General features: G+C 41.8%; 1 protein-coding gene across 4 annotated transcripts in view; it reads left to right on the top strand.

Annotated features, from left to right (window-relative positions):
• Positions 1-480: 480 nt before the first annotated feature.
• Positions 481-18,422, top strand: part of LOC108701206 (centrosomal protein of 112 kDa-like) — a 125,716-nt gene continuing 107,774 nt past the window's right edge. For 3 of the 4 annotated variants that reach the window (XM_018235520.2, XM_041576925.1, XM_018235517.2), the window contains exons 1-5: positions 481-623; positions 4,074-4,197; positions 6,864-7,054; positions 7,243-7,391; positions 16,119-16,206. In XM_018235520.2, the coding sequence (XP_018091009.1) occupies positions 549-623; positions 4,074-4,197; positions 6,864-7,054; positions 7,243-7,391; positions 16,119-16,206 (627 nt within the window). In that variant the 5' untranslated portion in view covers positions 481-548. Of the gene's footprint in view, positions 624-1,838; positions 1,892-4,073; positions 4,198-6,863; positions 7,055-7,242; positions 7,392-16,118; positions 16,207-18,422 lie in introns of those variants that run through there. The other variant, XM_018235518.2, reaches the window with a different exon arrangement.

Here is an 18,422-nt window from a genome sequence, read left to right as displayed (position 1 = left end):
CTGCTGATTGGTTCCTGTCCTACAGTGCAGTGAGCTGAGAGCCGCCAGCTCCCCTGCAAAGCCTGGGAATTCAGGGAGCAGGAAGTGGAAGAGAAGGGAGGGATTATTAGGGTTTTGCAGAAATATTCAATAAATCAGCCTGAAACACTACTTTTTAAAGCAACATTGTTCTATATCTAAATGAGTGTAATGCACTGGTACATTCTTATTTTTTTACACAATGTGTCTTCTTTAACACAGAAACTCACCTCTCCTCAGGCATCAAATGGATAATGTGGGGTTTAATAAAAGTATAGGAATCGCTCCCTCTAGCGTTCATAGGTATAACTACAAGCTAGGCTTATGGGAATTGTATGAGGCACAGTACGTACCCAGCGCCCCTAGCATTACTGTGACTGTTACTGCATCATTCTCATAGCCTCCTGCACGTAAGTTCAGCAGTTGGGTCACTATGGTTATCCGAGTGCGTCACAGGGGCAGAGCTGCAGTTCAGAGAAGGCGCCGGCAGAGGGAACTTTGTGTTGGATGGAACGCGGTGTGGCGTCGCCATGGCAACTAACCCGGCAGTTTTGCGGAAGTGCGTCACCGGCTGTGAGAGGGAGTTTCAAGAGAGAGAGCGGCAGGTTAGCAGCGCGCTGCGTATTCTTGTTTTCTTCCCCCGTAGCGCTGCACCTTGTGCTTCTTGTCTCTCTGTGTGTGTATATATGTACTTTCCTTCCCCTCTCTACCCCCGCCTAGAATTTATATTCCCCCAATGAGGTTAACTACCTCTCCAGGATGTCTGTACCATCTGTGCCACTCCAGTCTGTATATATACACCAGTGTACTGTCAAACCACCTTCAGGCTGTATATACTCCCATTTACTTCTAACTACCCCTCCAAGCTGTGTATGTCCCCATGTCTAACTACCCACAGGTTTTATATACCCCATGTGATGTCTACCAATCCCTACACCTCCACTGCGTATATATCCCCATGTACTAACAACCTCTCTAAACCCTTCCAGGCTGTATATACCCATTGTACTGTTTAAGTTACTGTGTAACTACCCATCTAGTCTATACAGAGCTCCATGTACTCCCTAACTACCCATCTATACCCCTCCAGACTGTATATACCCCCATGTACTGTCCAACTACCCCTGTGTACCCCTTCTATCTTTATATACCCCTCATGTACTGTCTACCTCTATGTACCCCTCCAGGCTTATACAGTCACATGAAATAGTTTGGGAACCCCTAATAATTCTTTGGAGTTTTTTTTTTTATCATTGGCTGAGCTTTCAAAGTAGCAACTTCCTTTTAATATATAACATGCCTTATGGAAACAGTAGTATTTCAGCAGTGACAAAGTTTATTGAGTTAACAGAAAATATGCATAATGCATCATTAAAATATTAGGTGCATAAATTTGGGCACCCCAACAGAGATATTACATCAATACTTAGTTGAGCCTCCTTTTGCAAATGTAACAGCCTCTAGACTCCTCCTATAGCCTTTGATGAGATTCTGGATGGCGGTATTTTTGACCATTCGTCCATACAAAATCTCTCCAGTTCAGTTAAATGTGATGGCTGCCGAGAATGGACAGCCTGCTTCAAATCATCCCATAGATTTTCCATGATATTCAAGTCGAGGGATTGTAACGGCTATTCCAGAATATTGTACGTCTCCCTCTGCATAAATGCCTTTGTAGATTTCGAAGTGTATTTAGCGTCATTGTCTTGTTGGAATATCCAACTTCAACTTTGTGACTGATGCTTCTACATTATCGTGAAGAATTTGTTGATATTGGGTTGAATTCATCCGACACTCAACTTCAACAAGGGCCCCAGTCCCTGAAGTAGCCACACAGCTCCACAGCATGATGGAACCTCCACCAAATTTGACAGTAGGTAGAAGGGGTTTTTCTTGGAATGCGGTGTTCTTCTTCCGCAAAAAAGTGCTTTTTGTTATGACCAAATTTTTTCTCATCAGTGCAAAGCACTTTGTTCCAAAATTACTATGGCTTGTCTAAATGAGCTTTTGCATACAACAAGCGACTCTGTTTGTGGAGTGAGTGCAGAAAGGGCTTCTTTCTCATCACCCTGCCATATAGATGTTCTTTGTGCCAATTGTGCTGAATTGTAGATCAATTACAGATACACCATCTGCAGCAAGATATCCTTGCAGGTCTTTGGAGGTGATATTGGGTTGTCTGTAATCATTCTCACAATCCTCTGCATATGCCACTCCTGGGTTTTACAGCAACTGTGCCTGTTGCCTTCCATTTCCTGATAACATTCCTTACAGTTAAAAAAGACACTTGAGATAGTTTTTTGTATCCTTCCCCTAAACTGTTATACTGAAAAATCTTTGTTTTCAGATCTTTTGAGAGATGCTTTGAGGATCCCATGCTGTCACTCTTCAGAGGAGAGTCAAACAGAAGCACAACTTGCAATTGGCCACCTTAAATGCCTTTTCTCATGATTGGACACACCTGCCTATGAAGTTCAAGGCTTAACAAGCTAATCCAACCGATTTGGTTTTGTCAGTAATCAGTATTGAGCAGTTACATGCATTAAAATTAGCACAACTACATGGGTACCCAAATTTTTGCACAGCCAGTTTTTCACATTTGATTTAATTTCATACAACTGAAAACTGTTTCACTAAAAAAATTTGTTCAGAAAACACCCCAGACGTTCCTGGCGAAATGAAAGACATACCCTGTATAGTGTCTCCTCTACCTATCTGTACCCACTCCGGCTTTATATATCCTTGTGTACTGTCTAACTACCATTCTGTATATTACCCCATGTAATATCTCACTGCCCCTGTGTACTTCTGGTAAAAGGGTTACAGTTATATAGAGAAACATTAGGGTAAGAATCAGTCTGCTATAGTTCCAGGGGAACCCTGGGCACAAATAAGCACTCACTCCAAATCTTGCCCTAACTGGCCTTCAGGCTGGGTCCCATTAGCTCACAATAAGGTAACCAATTTATAGAAACACTGCAGTAACCAGGGATACCCAGGGCATGAGTGAGCACTCACCCTAAACCTCAATTTAACTGCTCTTCAGGCTGGGATCCCTTAGCTCATAACAAGGTTACAGATATATAGAGAAATTGGTGTAACAGTCATCCTGCTATAGTTCCGGGCATACCCAGGGCACAAATAAGCACTCACTCCAAATCTCACCCTAACTGGCCTTCAGGCTGGGACCTCTTAGCTAATAACAAGGTAACAGATATGTAAAAACATTGGGGTAACAGTCACCCTGCTGTGGTTCCCGGTATACTTGGGGCAAAAATAAGCACTCTCGCTAACTGGCTTAACAAGATTGAGCTAGGAGTGAGTAGAAGGGTCTAAGTGAACATGGTGCTGGTTAATATGACATTCAGTTTAGGAAGTCACAGCACAGGCTGACAAAGAAGCTGCAGACTCCCCCAGTACTCAATTTCTCCCTTTAGTATCATCGGTATTTGTGTCCCATGTGATTCTATCCTATATAATGCAATGCCTGACATTTATAAATTTGATCACTCACTCATATATAACTGATGGTGATGGTACCCCTTGTGGTTCCCAAAAAAGGTGCAGCTTTGGCAATGATGGCAATACCACTACACTAGCCCACCCAGGCCTCTGCTACCTATTCAGCACAGTTTCCTGCCCAGCAAGAACTCCGTGCTTTCTTGCCAGCCGGCCTGGACTGGAAATCTGTGGGTTCTGGCAAATGCCAGAGGGGCTACTGTAAGATGCCATGGATAATTACTATTTATTGGGCTGGAGGGGGGCTGTTTGGGCTGTGTACTTGACATGCCAGGGCCTATTTTGATTTTCAGTCCAGACCTGCTTGCCAGGCTAACTGGGTAGAGTTCATGCTTGCCAGAGATGAACCTCAGTCTTACATTTTGAGAGTTTAACCTTCCATGTATTATTGTCCCACCAACTAGAAAACACATGCTTCTTTCAATAGTAAAACAACTCCCCCAATTTCTGTTACAATCCAGATTTTTACACTTCCATTTTTCATCTGTTCTCTCCAAAACACAAGACAGAAGCTGACTATTTGTTCTTCTTTATAGTTGGATATCCAGTCTGGAAAGGCAATGGGTAGCCAAGAGGATGCATGGGAATGGTTGGACTCGGAGTTTGATCATTACCTGGTGGATATGAAGCAGTATGTTCTCAAGCTACCCCAGAGACAAGGTGAGGGGGTCTGGGAAATGGTGGGAGTTCAGTTCATTTCGCAGTTTCATATTCCCCTGTACTAATCACAATTCAGCATGAAAAGCCTCCTAAATTTGCTCATCGCTTGTACAGAGAGATAGCATAAAACTATGACAGCATTGGTATTCCCCTGTACTAAGCACTATTCAGCAGGGACAGCCCTCCATTTGCTCATAGCCTATACAGAGAGAGACAGAGTGTGAGAGGTTAGAGAGGATGCACCTCCACTGTATTTAGTGTATGTATGTGGACTGAGTTGATATGTACTCTGTAAGTGCCTTACCATGGCATTACACATATAGTTGCTCTGTGGGCCATTGCCTTTAAAGAGCAAGTCAGCCCCAAAATAAAAATGTGCCTTATAAATGAAAACAATTCTAAAAATGTGGGTAAAAAGAAAACGTTTATTAATCTGAAGTTTCGGTCCCACACAAAGACCTTTCTCAGTGCTTTTAAAATTAATCGTAAAAGCAATTGATATTAAAAGCAGCATTTGTCTGACTCCTTGTTGTTACTTTTTAAACAATGTTGCAAACGTCTTAGTTTCCTAGCTGCTTAATCAGCTCCTTTGTCTTGCATGGTATCAACAGTTTGAGCGACCAGGGCAGAGAATAGAAAGGAACAGACACACACTGCTTTCAATACCATAACATATACACATAATTAAAAAAAAATTAATGAATTTATATCGCAAAGTTGCTTCGAATTATATTTTCTTTTATAAGGCAAAGGCAAAAAAAATTTTTTTGGGTTGACTTTGCCTTTAAGGTTAGTGGCTGATTTGATGCATTGATATCTGACTGTTTTTTTTTTGTTTTTTTTTCATCCAGGGCAAAAAAAAAAAGTGTACACACAAAAGTGCAAAGGGTGTAATTATTAGTCCATAAAAATGCCTAAATGGCACAGAATGATCCTGAAGTTCTGAAAATTATGATCCTGAAAATTACCCCTGAAGAGAACTCAACATGGTTTTGCCCATTACGGGGCCAGGTTCTAGGGGGAGAAGGAGACAAATGGCCATGCATTTCCCACCTAGATCAGTGTGTTGACAGTGAGGTGTAGTGCACCAAGTCCAAAAGTGCTTAAAGGAGAAAGAAACCCTGTAGGAAAAAAACCCGTACCCCCCCCACCCCACGTAGACCTCCCTCCTACCCCAGGCTAACTGCCCCCCTGCCAGCGGGGAAATGTCCCGTACTTTATACTTACCCTTCGTTGCAGATTCTGTCACCAGACTTCACGGCATCCATCTTCTAGGTCCTCGGTAAACTGACTGGAAGATCGTCAATCTCCGTCAGTTTCGGCACATGCGCAGTTGTCGAAAACCGGCAAATTGCTCCAACTGTGCATGCACCGACATACCGATCTCCCAGTCAGCTTACCAAGGACCCGGAAGATGGATGCCGTGAAGTCCGCTGCCAGAATCTGCAACGAGGGGGAAGTATAAAATGGGACATTTCCCCAGGGGGCAGTTAGCTTGGGGGGAGGAGGGAGAGAGGTCTACGTGGGGTGGGGTATGGCTTTTTTTTCTGCAGGGTTTCCTTCTCCTTTAATAAGAGTTCCAAGTTATTCTCGAGATGTAAAATATAAATTAATATCTAAAAATCCATTGAAAAGTTGCATTCCCAGCCTTTTGGCTGGTTTTTAAAGTTTTCTCAAAACCCAGTGCCAAACAGGCCGGGGTAAAACTGCAGAAAGGAGTGCCTTTGTTAAGTGTGCAAATGTCCTACTCACCATGTTCATCAGACACCCCTGGGGTGCAAATCCTGGGGTGCTTACACTGGCTCAATTAGCTGCATAGCATATGGCCAGTGGATCAGTGGTTCTCACAGTGGGGGTTCCGGAATTACATCCCTTAGCGAGGATGTACCCCCCTTAACTGAATAGATTTTTTTTATTGAAGCCCCAGGTGCTTCATTCACCCAAGTGCAAAAGTGCAAGGGAATCACTCACAGTGCAGCAGGGGTGCAGTGACTTACCCTTAAAAAAGTCCAAAGACTCCGGGACCACCTGGCCAAAGGCACAAAATGCTCCTGAAGTCTATGGACTCCTCTTCGCCTAAGCTAGGGGGAGCCCTTTATCCCCAACCTCCCTGGGCCCAAAGCCCCATGGGAGACAAGGGTCCTCAGACTGCCTTCACTACAAAGCTACAGTAGGGTTCCCTTTGACTTTGTCCTCTTGCCTGAAGGCATATAAGAGGCACAAGTTGTGTGCCCATGGCAGTGCCAGGTTTTGGTCGAGGAATGAGCCCAATGGTCATCTCCCCCCCCCCACTGTACCCCAGCCTATTGCCTGGATTTAAAATAATTTCTTAACTATTGGTGCCAAAAGGCTGGGGTATAGGAGCAAATAAAGTGCAAAATGAAAGTTCCAAAGTCTGCAAATGTGTGCAAAAGTGCCAGTGCACATGGTGTCCTCTTCACCAGTGATCTTCTGGCACCCCGGGTTTGCAAGGCTAGGTCCTCTTTCTTGTGTTCAGTCAAAATGCTAAACCATAGGATTAAGTATTTTTCTACCTCACCAGTAGATTAGATTCCTTCATACCTCCCTTAGCTAAGAGGTATCCAACTCACTGACCTGATACTACACTTGATATTAACTTAAAGGCAAGGAATATATCTGACTACTGTTTTTTCTCTAACTGATAGAGAGACAGAGATGTGCCTTGTGGATCAAAAAGCTTTGTGACCCTTTGGGATCAGGTACAGGAATCACTGGGAGAAAGAACCGGAATTTGTATGCTAAGCTCCTACTTCACATGCTAAAGCGTGACAAGTTGGAAGGGCCCTTCTCCCAGAAGCCAGAGGAGGGAATGCTGAAGGCTCTGCCAACATACATGGTGAGTGGCACTGGAACAATTGTGCCTTCCCAGAATTCCCCATCTTTACTAGACTTCCGCTATGTGTGATCATGTGATACATTATTGGCAGTATCCCTTTAAGCACTTAGGTTTAACTACACAGAGTATGTGGAGGTGGCGAGCATTCTATCATCTGTCTCACTAAGCCCAATTCTTCTCTTGTGCAGTCCATATATTTCGATGAGCCAAACACCCACAAATCTCTAAGCTCTGGTCCAGAGGGTCTGCCTGACTGGGTCATGAGAGAACTGGAAGAGAAAGCACCCTGGAGTCGGTCCTTACAGGACAGTAGAGATTTTGTCACCTCCCCATCCAGGTAAGGGTATGAGCACTTCCAGTGGCAATGTACATTCAATATATATTAGAAGTTGCCCGTGGCCAATACAAACACAAATAGTGGTCATTGCTCAGCTGAGTGCCATTTCATTTATTCCCCTTTCCATTGGCCCATTGGGGGCTTTACTGATCTGTACTGTGTGCTGGTATGGCACCACATACACTTAGGGGGTTATTTATCAATGGTCGAATCTTAGTTTTTTTATACCTTGAATGAACTCACAACTCAAATGGTATCTTATTTAAGAAAAAACTTGAATGAAAAAAACTAGATTCTCCAAGTTTGAGTTGTGAAACCTGAAAACTCTCATTAATCGAGATTTCTGCAGGAAAAAACTCAAATCACTTTATTCGGGTTTTCGAGCAAAACCCCTCCAAAGAAAAACTCGAAAACCATGGAGGCGATTAACACCTTCAAATGGTTCAAGGGACCTCTACCATTGACTCCTACGTGACCTTGACAGGTTTTAGATGGTGTATTTTTTTGGATCTGAGCTATTTTCAGGGTCAGGGTATAATAAATCTCGAAAAATTTTAGATTTTTCTTTAACCTGAAAATGTGCGTTTTGACCAAAAAAAATCAACTAGAATTTTCGTGGAAAACACAACTCAAACTTTTAATAAATAACTCCCTTAGAATGCTGATTAGCTAATGAGAGTTCTGTTGTTTTGTTGTAGATGTTCCAGATTGGCTTTTGGTTTGGAACAAGCTGTTATGGGCTTTTCCCCTTATTTCCAAGCTCCGTTGTAGCATCAATAAGGATAATGGGTGTGTGCAGAATAAAAGTGCCGTAAAGGCATGTATAATACATGACAAATGTATGTATCTGGGGTGAATAATTTATTAGAGCTTGGAAGTGAAGTTTATCGCTGTCTCATAAACTGTGCAGCAGCCACTTAGCATTGTCCTTTCAAAGGCCCTTTCATCTTAAAAGGGTTCCTCTGCCGTCTGTGCTTCGTGTTTGATCACTGTGTAAACAAAATTTATATCGCCCCCCCCAAATCCTTTGCGCAATCCCCTTGTAGAACTTGGCTCCCACGCTCACATGCCTGCTCCCTTTTCTCACTAGCCAAACTGTGTGCAGACGCCGCATGCTTTGCTTTGTACAGTGACACTTGAAAGATGTTTTGGCCGTAGAAGCCTTAGGTCTGGTAGCTGGGTGATATTTAGGGGGAATTACTGAACATTACCTATTCCCTTTGTTATTTACTTATGTTTAGGGGGGACAGTTGTTATGCATTGGGGTGTCTCTATATCTCTATGTACTGCTGTCTCTGTTCTAGCTATAATATAGCAGTCCTGCCTTGCTTTACCACGGGGCTTTTAGGTTTGCCTTACTTTATGGCAGGGTTTCTAGTTTTGCTTGCTTTATGGCAGGGTGTTTAGCTTGACACTCAGCATCTGACAAGTAGCAGGACAAGACACATGGCAGGATTATTTATCCTTTATTTTAGATTTGTATATTGTTTAATTTGTCTGTTAAACTGGGCAGGGGGAACATAAATCAGTGTATAGCAGAAATTCGATTTTTGTGTGATTTATGGCAATGGTGGTTTTTGTTTCTTATATACACAATGATTATGTAGTGAGGCACTGGTTATAGTTAGTTCCTTGTATAGGGGAAGTGTGTAGGCTGCACTGGTTATAGTAAGTTTCTTATACGGGGGAATTATGTAGGGGGCACTGGTTATAGTGAGTTCCTAATATGGGGGAAGTATGTAGGGGGCACTGGTTATAGTGAGTTCTTTATATAGGGGAAGTATGTAGCGGGGCACTTGTTATAGTGAGTTATTTATATAGGGTAAGTATGTAGCAGGGCATTGGCTATAGTAAGGTCCTTATATATGCTTAGCATGTGGTGGGACACTGGCTAAAATGAATTCCTTATACAGGGTAAGTATAGCAGGGCACTGGTTATAGAGAGTTCCTTATATAGGGGAAGTATGCAGAGGGCTTTGGATATATTGCATCAACGCTGGGAAGGCTCCTGGTATGAATGATTTTAAGGCCAACAGTTTAAATGATTTATGGCTCATTTAGCTGATAATAATGTGATTTTTCCCTGTGGCCTTTGTGGGGTCCGACAGCCTTTCCTCACAAACAAATTGCTCTTCCTTGATATATAATTGAGGAAGCGCCTGCCCTGAGGTCATTCACCATCACCATGAATTCACCATCCCTAATGGGAACTGCCACATTCCTGTAAATTTGTGCCCATGACTTATATACTGTTCAACCCTGGCAAGGAATTCTCTCTCTGTATCCCAGCTGCTTGTGCTACTGAATTGGCTGCTAGGTGGCGTTGTTATCCTGCTGCACTAGCTTGGTGCAGGGCTGCTTAGGCGTTTGTGAACCCTTTTGCATTAACTGTTTTTCTTCAATATGAACTACAATTAGATACTGAGACCCCCAAACAAGTCACAAACATTATTTGTGTTCATTTATTTATTGAGGGAAATGATACAAAGTGACATATTTGTGTGTGTGGTACACATGTGAGTCCCTCCAGGTTTCTCATTTGATTTGAAGGGGAATTTTCTCAAGAGAAAGGGCCCTTGTTGCCCAAAACATGTTGTGTGGATGCACAATAAACATTTAAAGATCAGTTATTCTGCTTTGTGCCTGTGGTTCTTATAATATCCATATGAATTTAAGTGGATGCCAGTGACGGCAGTCTACAGTGCTTTGCTATTGTCTGTTACCCTGAGTGTGAACTGTTGTCACCCTCTCTAGCAATTACCGACCAACAAAGTGCATGGAAAGTGCAAGGACTTGTAATACTCTGGGAGCTCTCAAAGAACCCCAGGCTAATGGCAAACGCACTTAAGGCCTCTTTTTCCTTGGCCAATGTCAATGAGCATGGCCCCACCATCAACAGATAAACAATGGTGTGCAGGTGGATATTATTCTGTGGGGAATGAAACCAAAATAAAATGTTTTATACCTGCTTTGCTGCCCCTGGGCCAATGATGGGTTGCCATTATTGCTGGAAAATGAATTCTGACCCTCTCCAGGAAAATGTCACGGTATGAACTGCAGCTCAACAGAAAGTAGGTCATATAGCAAGACACTGTGCCTAAACCAAGATGGACACATTATCTCCTTTTAGGACTTGTGTGAGAAACCAATCACATTGTAGGTCAGATATATGCAGATGTATTAAGAATTACAAAGAGTTCCCAGACTTTCCAGCAACCCTGCATTTAATGCTTTTCATAAATCATAGCAATCTTTTACCCTACTTTTGTTGAATGCATACCTATGGGCACACAGGGAGCTTTTTTGGGTGATTACTTAAGGTGGCCATAGACGTTACAATTACAATCTTTCCTGGAAAAGATCTTTCCAAGAAAGATCACTCATTTCAATACACACGTGTCTCCCACTATACACGCACCGAATATCGTACGAAATGTCTTTTCCTACCATATTATTGGTATTATTGGTGTGTTTATGGCCACCTTTAGATGTCCAGTAGACCAACTAGAAGTCTGGGATAAAATTAATTGGCAGCCCTCCTTTAAAGCCAAGATTTTGTTTCTAAACAAAAGCAGTCTTTGCCTTTAAATGAGTATGTTCCTTCCCAAAATTTCCCTCAAATATTGACCTGACTGAACTCTGATTTGCATCAAATGAAATATGGGAGCACTTAGTACTGAGGATTCAAATTATCTCTTCTCTCCATCATTTTAGCGCCTGTGAGTAATTACTTAACTGCTGGTATCCCTCATTTCCCTCTGTATTTCGCACAATTGCCACTAATGACTTGCCTAGCACATCTGCCTGACCCACTTGTGAGATATTGTTCTGCACTTTCCTTTTATCTAATTGGCTCATCTCTACTGCCCCGTGGCAATGCACCGCAGCTTCCATGCGCACTCTTGGTAATTACAGGCAAGTGCTAGATTAGTTCTGTTACTGGGTGCGGCACATTTAGCATAGGATGTGTCTTTCTTCACATAAACTCTCTCTCTGTGAGCTGAGGCTTAGCACTCCCTGTTCATTGAACTCCCTGCAGTACTCGCTGAAATACAGCTATTCTGTTTTGGGCAGTTCTTTTTCAGCTGGAGATGCATTAAATAATGAATAGTTGAGGGGCCATTTGATGACCAGAGAAATAACTGCCGTCCATTCAAGCCTTTTTCAAATTTTCGGTGATTTTGATGCAATTTTATTGCATTTTCAGCTCTGCATCGGTATTGTTTGCTTGTTTCTGTCTGTCCGTAAAACCTATTTGGCCAAGCTCAAATATTCAAACTGTGATGCTGATTACACTAGGCTGAAAAAAAAAACATAGATTTTTTTATGGTTTTAGTGCAATTCGCAATGTTCTTTGTTACTTTGTTTTGCCCATATAAATTTTGTCTGCTATATTTCCATTTGGGGGTCTCTGCATCACATAGTTTGGTATATCTATGCATATTGAGCATCAAAGTGTTCAGTCGACCCTTGACGTTCATATTTAGGATGTTTTATGCTGTTACAATCAGAAATGTGAGGCATATAATGGGGTAAAGTGCAAGCTTTGTGCCGATTTTCAGAAATTTCATAAAAACGCTATATTCAGCATAGCTTTACAGTTTGGTAGTTTGCAGTAGAAAGATGTATTTACCCATTTTAGATTTGTCAAATATATGGTTTTCTATGGTCTCTGTACTGTTAGGGGAACTAATGGCACATAATACACACAACGGGTACTTGTATTGCAGCAGTCAAAGTGCTGCAAAATGCTGTGAAAATGTACATGTACTATTTGCATTTGGGGGGGTGGCTCTGTATGCCACGTAGTTTGGTAAATTTAATCATATTGGGCATCAAACTGTTCAGTGGACCCCTGGCATTCATATTTAGGATGTTTTATCTTGGTATCTAATGCTATGTTGAAGATAAGATACTAGAAAGTGGAAGCTTTGAGGAGATTTTCAGGTATTTAATCAAAACCAACAATTTTGGGAAAGCGTTGCGACTCAGTAGTTTGGAGTAGAAAGACATTGTTACCCATTTTGGATTTGACAGAAACTGTACTTTTAAAAAATAAATGGTTTCCTGGGGTAAACCTTCTGTTCCAGTTTTTAGTGGATTTGGATTCGGATTCCAAAGCATGCCATATTCTACTGTAGTGCTTTGAAATACAATAATTTTACTGCTGGGTGTTTTTGATCTTTAGAAGTCAGAAATCTTCATAAAAATATACATATCTTGTATTGGCTTAATCGAGACACTTGATGCTTTCCAAATCAGTTAAATTCTGCTGGCACTTAAAAGAGAATTAAACCCTAAAAATAAATATGACTAAAAATGCTGAACTTATTGCACCAGCCTAAAGTTTCAGCTTCTCAATAGCAGCAATTATTTTTGTCCTAATGCATTAAAGTTAATGGGCGCTTTTTCTTATGTTGACTTTTTTTCTCCAAATGCATTAAAGTCAATGGCCTTTTTTTCTTATGGGCATTTTTCCGCTGCCGATGTTTCTGCAGTGAATTTTTGCCGCAGTTTCGTGATTTGAACATGGTGAAATTCAGAAGTTCGGTGCAAATCCATGGCTGGCGAATAAATTCGCTCATCACTATCCAGGACTTCAAACTTGTCACAGGGGGTCACCATCTTGGAAAGATGTGACATTCACATGCTCAGTGTGCTCTGGGGAGCTGTTGAGAAGCTAAACTTAGGGGTTGTCACTAATTATCAAGCTGAAAATGAGGTTGGCCTGTAATAAAAGCTGGTGCTATGGGGTAAAATGTTAAATGCTGATGAGAGTTGAACTGATTTATGTGCTGCCATGTAGTAATTATCTGTATTAATTACTAATCAACCTTATATTATGACATTTGTATTCTATGTTTACTATATATTGTGAGTCAGTCCCTAAGCTCAGTAAGTGACAGTAGCACAGAGCATGTGCAGTGAATCAGCAGAAAAGAAGATGGGGAGCTACTGGGGCATATTTTGGGGGCACAGATTGAGGTTGCCTTGGGCTGGTACAGAAACCCAAAACATAATATAAATGAGCTCTGTAGCAGGCTAATTTAGTGCTAATGTGTCAGCGCTGTGATATCCTGACTGGCTTTGATACAGCCATAAAGTTAGATCAGAAATGCAGTATACAATTAATATCAATGTAACAAGTCCCTACTGTCATCCCCTGTGGATTTTATTTCCATGTCGTGTCTATATAGTGCTGTAATGGCTTCGTTTCTGTTGGGCAGATAGAGCAGAGTGCAAGCACAGCAAAACAAGAAAGAGCTGGAAATGTGTCTGATACTGAAATCTGGGAAAACTTCAAATTGTTCTTTTTTTCCTCCTTAATGAAGTTCTGGAACAGTTCAGAGATCTCTGGCCAGCAGATGTGGGACACACAGTACTGGAAGCAGCTAGAATATCATCATGTGCGGCAAACAAGTGCTGTATACTGCATAGTTCAGCAACATAGCATTAGGTACCAAGAATAATCATCCTAGGGAGACCAGTCAAAAACAGTGTTTCCTTAGTGACAATACCAGTAATAATGTCCTATTCACCTTGGTTCCATTACCAGCCCCTAGTTGTATTTAAAGCTGAACTGTGCAAGGAGGGCACTTTCCTTCAGGGATTCTGTTGCAGATTTGCTTGTCTGCCCGGTGCCCTAGGGTGAACCTGCCATGGGGCAAACACTAACCTGCCATTCTGAAATAAAAGCCATTGGCTGGATATAGTGGTATGAGGCACTCAGCTATGCCAAAGTAACCCAATAGCTAACTAACACACTCTGCACATACATAATTAATGCATTACTTCACCAATAGGCCAATCAACAAGCTGTTCAATATCACTCGCATCACCCACACCTTTCCAAAGTATAAGTTTGTTTGGAATACTGCTCTCTCTCTCTTTCTCTCCACACACAGAAAGAGAGAGTAGGTGTTATGTACCCCCTACTGAAAATTATAATGATATTAGAAGTAGGGATGCACCGAATCCTTTATTTTGGATTCGGCCGAACCCATGAATCCTTTGTGAAAGATTCGGCTGAATACCGAACCAAATCCTAATTTGCATATGCATATTAGGGGAGGGGAGTGGAAAAACATTTTTTACTTCCTTGCGGAATCCTGCTGAAAAAGGGGTGCTGTGGCCATATAAAGGCTGCAGGCTGCAGGCTGCAGGCTGAGTTATACAGGGATCTCTGAAGTATCACCCATGTATTATAAGGGATACTGTACCCCCTACTGTAAATTATAAGGATATTAGTAGTCACTGAGGGGTTCTGTGATCATATAAAGGCACAAGGCTGAATGCTGAGTTATACAGGGAACTCTGAGTATCACTCATGTATTATAAGGGATAATGTACCCCCCTACTGTAATTTATAAAGATATTAAAAGTCACTGGGGCTCATTTATCAACACTGGGCAGTCATCTATAGAAACCAATCAGGAATTCATTTTTAAAGCCATCTGCAAGTAAAACAATGAATGCAGCAATTTGATTGATTGCTATAGGCAAATGTGCCCAGTGTTGATAAATTACCCCCACTGAGGGATTCTGTGACTATATAAAGCCACAAGAACATCACTGAGCTTCAAACGTGACCCCCGATAGGCTTTTAAATTTTAGTAGTGGGAATATTATCCTTTATAATGGAGAATAGCAGTGCTGACAGAAGATGCCTAGCCCCAGCCAGCTGAGGATGTGGGATTTGCACTTGAGCTGTACTTATACAGTTGCAGTTATGTATAGCCTGTAATCCCGGCATCTCACAACCTTCCCATACTAAAATCTTTTATTCATTCTGACCTCAGTCTCGGAACTGCTTAAAGTTTTTATGATGTGTTTGTAACTGAACCTGTGCCAGAACCGTGGAGATTCATAATGTGGCAAAAGCTGCCTCCTTCTGTGCATCCCTATCCCCTATAAACTCTGGAATCTTTGGTGTCTCACACTCCTGGCAGGCTGTTATGCTGTTGCCTATACTTCAGCTCGTATTAGTGCTGTGACAGATGGGATTTGTTGCTGCTGCTGCGTGTCTGTGCAGGTGCTAAACGACAGGAGTCTATCATTTTTATGGAAAGATATGCATGTGTGTGTGTACATGCAGTAATAAATAATCCTTACATTCCAGAAGGAATAAGCTAGCGCTCTCTTAGGAAGTATGGAAAGGAAACCGTATTCATTCTTTACTTTAAATGTAATTTTCCAGGCTGTCTTGTATCAAGTTTGTTGAAACATCTGTGCAGGTTCCTTTGTATAAAGCCTATCTAGCAAGCTGTTCAGGCTCTCATGTAAAGCCTGCCTTACCACCTGTGCAGGCCCCCTTTCTTTTCTGTGACGCTACAGAAAATGGAACTAGTATCATCTGTTGCAGAGAAGCAATAAATAAGTATTTTCTCCAACATCTCACTCTGAATTCCATTTACTGGTGATGTATAACCACATGCCATCTTGGAGAAGCGTGTGGCAGGGATTGTAAAGCCAAACATTGCTGTACTCAATTCACTGAAAACTGTTTAAAAGTAAACTGTAGCCTGTTTAAGATAGGCTTTGCATTCATTTTCCTTTCCTCTGAATGCTCAGTGAAACATGTTGTCACAGCTTATTCTGCTCAGGGAGCTTCATTTGTCTGCATAGTCATGTTTGCTGTTATCATTGGCGTCAGCCATGAATGTTTTGGGGTGGATCCTCACATGCTAATGAAAATACCGCAATGCTCTGTTTTCATTTTGATTTCAGATGCCGGCACCTGTACAGCAGTAATGCCACCTCCTCTCTCAGCGCCTTGCAGCCCACAGATGACAAGACCACTGGAGCACTCAAAATGGTAACGCCCTTTTCTTCTATCTTTTCACCACTTCTCCCATTGGGTTACCTTTACATTGGCTGTTGCTGCTAGGATCATTACCTAGCCACTCGATGCAATTTGTATGATTTAGCAAGTTATCCAGTTGTTTTGCTTTTGCTCCAGGCCTTACCACTGTTGTGCTGGCTCACTGCTATTGGTTACACATTCGGTACCACTTTATTTTCCACAAGGATGTCTTCTCTTTAGCAACTGCCTTAAACTGAGGCCCCAGGCAGAACCTTTCATGTGATGGGATATTTATACTCAAGCGGATAAAAGTTTCTTTACAATCTCCCCCTACATCAGCACTGGGGCCAATCTGATGCATGTGCCTTCAGTGCAAGATGGAAGAGTAGGCGGAGGAAGCTATCATCCATAAAAATAACAGCTTTCACAGCACAATCCAAAGCTTCCTCTGTGCCAACGGATTCCTGGAAAAACTGCAGGATGAAAGCGAGCTTAAATGGGGAATATTTTCCTCTTTAAATAGACCAGAGCTTTGCTTGTGGAGTGTTGATCTTTCCATGCCCAACAAAAGCGCACAGGCCAAATCTGACAATTTTTTTAAACATCAGACTTGGCAGGAAATTCTTTTCTCTTAAAGTACCAATTTTTCTGCATACATTTGCTTTAAAGGGGGAACTGTTGTTGAAAGTCAAAATTTTATATAATCTCGTGGAAATGGGAAACTTTCTAAATATAATTAGTTCTGTGCTGAAGCGGTTACTCGTCAGCAATCTGGAGTCATGTTTTGTTGGACAGGTCAGTGAAACCTATGATTGGCCAGTATTCTCTTTGCCTAGACAAACTATTAGAGCTAACTGTCTTTCGCAAATTTGGCCCAAAACTGCATGAATAGAGACAGATTTCCATGACAGGAATATTGAAGAGCAACTGATTATAGAAAAACATTTCTACTGCACATTCACTGCTTCCTACTCTACTAGGCAAAATACCTTCTACATTAGTTGTTCTATAAAGACACACAGTAGATTTGTATCTGCAGTACAGGTTCCCATCAGATTTTCCTGCAAGTATCAGGCCGGCCAGCACATCACAAGTCTCAATGGCCTACTTTAGTTCCCTAGGCATGTGTCACCAGAAGGCTTGGGATAGGTTGTAGGGTCGGTTGTGTCCCCACCTGAGGAAGGTGGGTGGCACAATTTAGACCCTGTGCCCACCTGCATCCAGCTTATAAAATAGTTTGAAGGCACCCAAGCTGTGTTATTAAGACTACCCCATGCAACATTAAAGCTTGTATTGAGAATATGGCCCTGATTACATAGTGACTTTGTTTTCCAAGAAAGGAAGCTAAATCTGCACACAAATCCCTTTAAGTGCATCCCATGGAGTGGGGTTGTTAAATGTAAATACATGTGTTTGTTGGTCAGTGCATAAGGGACTTCTCAGGGGAGTGCAGAATAATACTGAAATCTCTTTGATGTGCTGTTTGCTCCTTACGGACCCTCATTCTACTTATTCTCAGTCGGCCACAAAATATCATAAATACACATTTGTTTTAACCCCCGCCGATGAGAACAGAGCAGTGCCTTCCTTCCATTGTTAGGTTAGTGGGGCTACCCAACTTGGGCAGCTCCTGCTGAAACCTTGATTTATTAGTTCTTCATAATGTGCAGCTCCTCCTACTTATTTAAGTTCAGGTCTGTTTGTTGCACTTGCTTTACAGTGTAGCCAGGTATTTCCCAGTCATACAGACACTGGGAGGCACATTTACTAAGCTCTAGTGAAGGATTCAAAGTAAAAAAAACTTTGAATTTCGAAGTATTTTTTTGGGTACTACGACCTTCGACTTCAATGTCGATTCGAATGTTTCGAAGTAAAAATCGTTCGACTATTCGACCATTCGATAGTCGAAGTATTGTCTCTTTAAAAAAAACTTTGACTACATACTTCGGGAGTTTAAACCTACCAAGGTGCAATTTTAGCCTATGGGGACCTTCCCCATCAGTTTTCTAAGGTTTTTTTGATGGAAGAAAAATCCTTTGATCGATCGATTAGAATCCTTCGAATAGTTTGAAGGATTTCATAGTTTTTACTTCGATTAATCGATCGTAGTATTTGCGCAAAATCCTTTGAATTCGATATTTGAATTAGAAGGATCTTACTTCGAGGGTCGAATTCGAGGGTTTATTAACCCTCGATATTCGACCCTTAGTAAATGTGGGGAAAATGTA

This window comes from Xenopus laevis, chromosome 9_10L (genome assembly GCF_017654675.1).
Source record: "Xenopus laevis strain J_2021 chromosome 9_10L, Xenopus_laevis_v10.1, whole genome shotgun sequence".
Lineage (NCBI taxonomy): Eukaryota > Metazoa > Chordata > Amphibia > Anura > Pipidae > Xenopus > Xenopus laevis.
This window is presented reverse-complemented; position numbering and strand designations above follow the sequence as displayed.